Genomic DNA, 5,590 nt, shown 5'->3' on the forward strand with positions numbered 1-5,590 from the left:
CCCCTAGAGAGCAAAGGAAACTCCTTGAATTTTTAAAATAAACATTTTTGGAATGATTCTGTATGCCAGGCACAGAGACATAAAATGGACAGTGTTTCCTTCCATCATGCTCTCTTGTATGCCTGCATACAGCAGGCATCCAGGAAGCCAGAGGATGACAGCTGGAACCAGATCTCTATCCTGGCTCATCCCTGCCTGTGAAAGTGGCCACCACTCTCCTTCTTCTAGTGGGTATTAGTTCATTTTCAAAAGGGAGGATAAGAGGATTGGGGATGGGGGAGAAAAAAGTCTGTAAAACAAAACACAAACAATCCAACAAGCTAGAAACCATTTGGGACTACAATAAATTTTATAACAATAAAAAGTAGCTGAAAACACTACATGCCAACATAGACAATATATGATATACTATCCCTGGGGAGCAGTCAGCTGGGAGAGCATGGCAGAGGACACTGGTTTACACTAAGAGCCTCTCAATGGACTGCTGAATGGACTGGATCTGCTGCTTCAGCTGTGAGCCTTCCTTGATGGTGACAGAACAGGCGATGACAGGCCTGGAGATGCCACAGGCCTGCCCCAAGGACTGCTTGGAGTGCATAAACATGTAGGGCACATTCTTGTCTTCACACAGTAGCAGAAGGTGTAGGATGATCTCCAGGGGCTCAGCATCAGCAGCCATCACGATGAACTCAGAGATGCCTCTGTTGAGGGTTTTGGTGGCCTCGTTGGCTCCTTTACAAAGCTGTTTGTAGTTACACGACTGCTGAACAAGGTCCAGTAGTTTCTTAGTGAGGTGGGCATCTGTGAGGGGATAGGCTTTCAGACTGACATCAGCCTCAGTCATGGCTGCAGTTCCCCGGACTCGCTTCTCCTCAAGCAGCTCAGCTACCTCAAAGAGAAGTGTTTGCTTCGGCCAGAAAGCCACACCAGGAAAGGAGTGGAAACTGCCGTGCGCCACAGGAAGCAGAAGTGACCTGTGATTACTTTTTTGAATAATTTCTCCAAGTTCTGTGTCTCTTCTGGTTTTTCAATTTGGGTGTTTGGGTTATTCATATCTTCTGGTTTCTTCCTATGCTTTATAATTTTCTGTTGTTTTTGGCCTCTTTGCATTTGCTTATCTTGATAGGTTTTTTTAGGATATGCAGGCTTATTCAAACAATTATCTATAATTTGACAGAGCTACAGCTTCATGGAGTGTACTTTCCCTGACCTACCAACAGATGGCACTCCCAAGCCATCTTTTACCCTCAAGCCACTTCTCCCCAACATCATCTATGCACCAAGTGGTGGCCCAAGCCATGTAGGGGTCCAATCAGTGGACCAATTTTCCATGTGCAGTGGTGACCACCAGCCCTGTGGATGGGGCATGTGCCCTGTGCAGTTTGGCAAGGAAGATGGCTGTGGCTGGAATGCCCTGGGGTTGCAGAATGCATCTAACTTTTCAGCTCAAATTGCCCACAGTCCCTCTCTGCCATAGGCCCACAAGTCTCTGGGATTGGTGTAGGGCTCCTGGCACTTCTGTGTGGCACTCCTGCCTCTAGGTTGTGCCCTCCCAGGCTTCCACCGATGAGGAGTGTATGCCATCACAAGCCAGCTGATTCCTGAATTCCCTCAAGGAAGCTTTCAGCTGCAGTGCTGTGAAGGGGTGTCTCCCAGCCCACTACAAAGACAGCTGCTCAAGGGGTGGAAACTCTCCACTTCTGCAATCATCTGCCTGTTGCAGCAGCCCATCCCCAGTACCTGGGCTCTTAGCTGTGGGTGTGCAAAGGTTTATCACCCACACCAAATACTGAGGCAGGTGCTTGGGCTGTGGAATGTACTCTGCACTTCATTGAAATGTGACTCTGGCTGCTTTTTCCCTGGTGGCTTTTCAGGTCTTCCACTAACCTGCTTCTGAACACAGTCTCTTGGTTTTTCTCCACCACACTAGACTGTGACTCTGGTTGCCATTTCCCCAGCATTTCAGGGTCTTACACTAACCCACATCTAAACACAGTCTCTTGGCTTCTCCCCACCATGATAGACTGCACCTCCAGCTGTGGTGTCCCTTGTAGGTTTCTGGGTCTTACACTAACCCACCTCCAAACACAGTCTCTTGGTTTCTTCTCACCATGCTAGAATGCCACTCTGGCTGCCATCTCCATGGAAGCTTTCCAGGCCAAACACTCACATGTCTCTGAACAGAGTCTCTCAGTTTTTCCAGGTACACAGTCACTATGGGTGTAGAAGTCCCTGCCCAGTTGTTGAAATCCTGAAAGTGCTATTCTGGAGCACTGTCTTTTATCTAATGTTTTTCATGGAGGAGAACTTTGCTCTGCCTCTCCTATTCTGCCATTTTGGATCCTCTCCCAAGACAATGTATCTTGAGCAGATTTTCTTTCATTTCAGATCTGATATACAGTAAACAATGGAAAACAATGGAAACTTGTTGACTAGGCCCTTCTGTTTGAGGATGCGGTACACTTCAGCAGACATCTGAGGTCCTTAGAGTTTCAGCATCTCATTCTCCAATTCTTCAATTGTCTTTCCCTGCAGTTCTGGCCTCTGTAGCAGGTAGTGATCACTTCAGCTACCCCACAGTTCTCTCGGAAGGTGTCTTTGGACACCTGACCCTTTCAGAAAATCCTGGCAAATGCAATCATTTCCACGGGGTTCAGGTGGATGATGACATCTTTGGTGTTGTCTCCATAGCAGAGGCTGGCTCCCACAGCTACAATGTTCTTAAGAGCACCACAAAGTTCAACAGTGTCTGCATCATCAACCACAGTAATTCAAAAATTTGGAGTCTGCACAAATTCTAAGAAAACAAGGCCATTCTCCATTACTTTGCTGCCAATAGTGGTCTCAGAAAACTTCTCTGCAGCCACCCTATAGGCAATGTTGGCTCTCATCAGCACACTGATGTCAATGATCATCTTCTCTTGGATGATGTCAGAAATGAGTTTCAGGCCCTTGGGGCCTTCATCTTTCTCCTTGATGAGGGTGATTCCCAGCACATATTGGGCACACTTCTAGTAATCTCATCATGGATTCTGTGAATAAACTGGTAAGGAATGGCAAACACCAGAAGGTCAGCATCCTTCACTGCCTCACTGAGATTTCAGACAGCAACCACATTTTCTGGTAGCTTTTGTCCAGGGAAATATTTTACATATTTGTGGTCATTATTTATGATGTCTGTCAGTTTTCTCCCACTAAATATTTCTTCAAAGAACCACATCTTGACAGTGGAAGAAAACTTCTGAAGTTTCTTGACATTATTCCCAATTATTTTTGCAACAGCTGAATCCACCCAAAAGTTCTTTGTGATGCTCAAATGGAACTGGATGTGTTCAATACTCTGGTGTTACTGCTTCCAGCCAAGGTGAAGAAACAACTTCTCTGGGAGACATTTTTCTTTCCAGTTACCCAAGACCACTCTGCACACTTTCAGGGACACCACTGCCATGGCCAGAGCTTCACTCAGCACCCATGCCATGCCTCCCAAACCAGTCACCTCTCCTACCTCTTTTAAGTTGCATTTTTTCTTGAAGTGACACTCACCTTGTTACTGAAATTCTTTAACTTTTTTCTGGATCTTTGAGAAAGATGTTTCTGCCAGTTGTTTTTTTCAGTTCAAAGCTTCTGTGAGGGGACAGAGCCTGAAGCTTCTCACTCCACCATATTGATCAGGGAGAACCTTCAATAAATATCTGACGGATGAATGAACAAATGCTTCCTGACATCACCTCTCTACACTCATGGATCCTTGAGAAAGTCTTGCCCATTGGTGGTTTCAACAGCTTTTGTCAAACTTGATGGGAATAATGGGTCAGCTTAATTCCACCCACCTCACCCCTCACCACCCTTTTTTGTGGTAAAACATTTGCTTAGAGGCTAGGGAAGGGACTCTTAGAGCAACTTGAACACCCCACAGCCAGCCAGCCAGTTATATATAAGCTTTGAAGAAGCATGAGCTTTGGGGTAGCTGGTTGAATTCATTGGTCCTCCTCATGGCTACCAAGAAATCCACTCTAAATGGGATTGAGACTACATCACAATAGAAATTCCTTCAAATTGTCAAACCCAGTTCTTTCCAGAGTGTGACTACCTCCAAACCTTCTGTTTATCTTCACAATCCCTCAAGAGGGAGGGAGAGGCAGGGATCCCAGTTCCAGCTTGAGGGCCAGAAATGAATACCAGAGAGGGCCCTATAGCTACTCAATGGTCAGAATCCAGGCAATCTAAAAATTTGGACCTCCTGTCTCCTGCTAAAAAAATTCAGGATCCAAGAGCTAGACAAGTCAGTGTCAAGGTCTTTCTTTGTTTAAATACAAAGTACAGGGAGAAGAGCTGGAAACCTTTAACCCCAGTCAGTAATCTTTCCAGACAAAGGGCCCTGGCCTAACTTGCTCATAAAAGTTGAACCAGATTAGGTGGGAGGATGGTGGAATAGGAGAGGCAGAGCTAAAATCTCAACCACAGAATAACTAGAGAGAAGGCAGTGGACAACCACAACAGTGGTTCTGGGGTATGAGCAGCCAGAGAGGGACTGCTACAATATATAGGGAAGCCCTTGTGCCAGTTTGAATGCATTATGTCCCCCAAAACACCATTATCTTTGATGCATCCTGTGTGGGCAGATGTATCAGTGTTGATTAGATTGTAATTCTTTGAGAGTTTCCATGGCAATGTGCCCCACCCAACTGTGGGTGATGACTCTGGATAATATCCATGGAGGTGTTAAACCACCCATTCAGGGTGGGTCTAAATTAAATCACTGGAGCCATATAAATGAGCTGACAAACAGAAGGAACTCTGTGCAGCTGAGAGTGACACTTTGAAGAGGAGCTACAGCCAAGAGGGACACTTTGAATAATGCACAGAAGCTGAGAGAGTAGCTGCAGATGAGAGACAGGTAAAGATGGCTGTTGAAAGCAGACTCTTGCTCCAGGGAAGCTAAGAGAGGACAAACACCCCAAGAGCAACTAAGAGTGACATTTTTGAGGAACTGCAGCCTAGAGAGGAATGTCCTGGGAGAAAGCCATTTTGAACCCAGAACTTTGGAACAGATGGCAGCCATTTGCCTTCCCAGCTAACAGATGTTTTCTGGACACCATTGGCCATCCTCCAGTGAAGGCACCTGATTGTTGATGACTTACCTTGGACACTTTATGGCCTTAAGACTGTAACTTTGTAACAAATAAACCCCCTTTATAAAAGCCATTCCATTTCTGGTGTTTTGCATTCTGACTGCGTTAGCAAACTAGAACAGTCCTGGATAAAAAAGTGGAGAAATTATGAATGAAATGACAGACTGAGTTTATTCAATCATGATAGCTTCCGGGGCTGGATGCTGCACACTGGCCAGAGTGTATGAGAGAGGAGTGGCACCCTCCTGCACTCCCATCTCCACAACCAGCTGAGGAGAACACCTTTCTCAGTCCTGCAGCCTTGAATCCCATGTGGGAACTCACAAAAAAAAAACAGACTTGTCTTAGCCACACACAGAGACCTTGCTGTGGTGCACAGTGCTCACCCCCTGACCCTGAGGCAGGCCACTGCAGGTGCCTAGCTTTGGGAAAGACTAGGGGCCCTCCCACTGGGAAGA

General features: G+C 46.1%; 1 protein-coding gene and 1 pseudogene across 1 annotated transcript; both read right to left on the minus strand.

Annotated features, from left to right (window-relative positions):
* Nucleotides 1–457: 457 nt before the first annotated feature.
* Nucleotides 458–850, minus strand: LOC119523853 (NHP2-like protein 1). The gene has a single exon (XM_037822663.1). It carries the CDS (start codon nucleotides 842–844, stop codon nucleotides 458–460), a length of 387 nt encoding a protein of 128 aa, XP_037678591.1. The 5' UTR covers nucleotides 845–850.
* A 1,529-nt stretch (nucleotides 851–2,379) lies between these two features.
* On the minus strand, nucleotides 2,380–3,478 carry LOC119522183 (annotated as a pseudogene).
* Nucleotides 3,479–5,590: the final 2,112 nt, after the last annotated feature.

The sequence above is a fragment of the Choloepus didactylus genome, chromosome X (assembly GCF_015220235.1).
Source record: "Choloepus didactylus isolate mChoDid1 chromosome X, mChoDid1.pri, whole genome shotgun sequence".
Classification (NCBI taxonomy): Eukaryota; Metazoa; Chordata; class Mammalia; order Pilosa; family Megalonychidae; genus Choloepus; species Choloepus didactylus.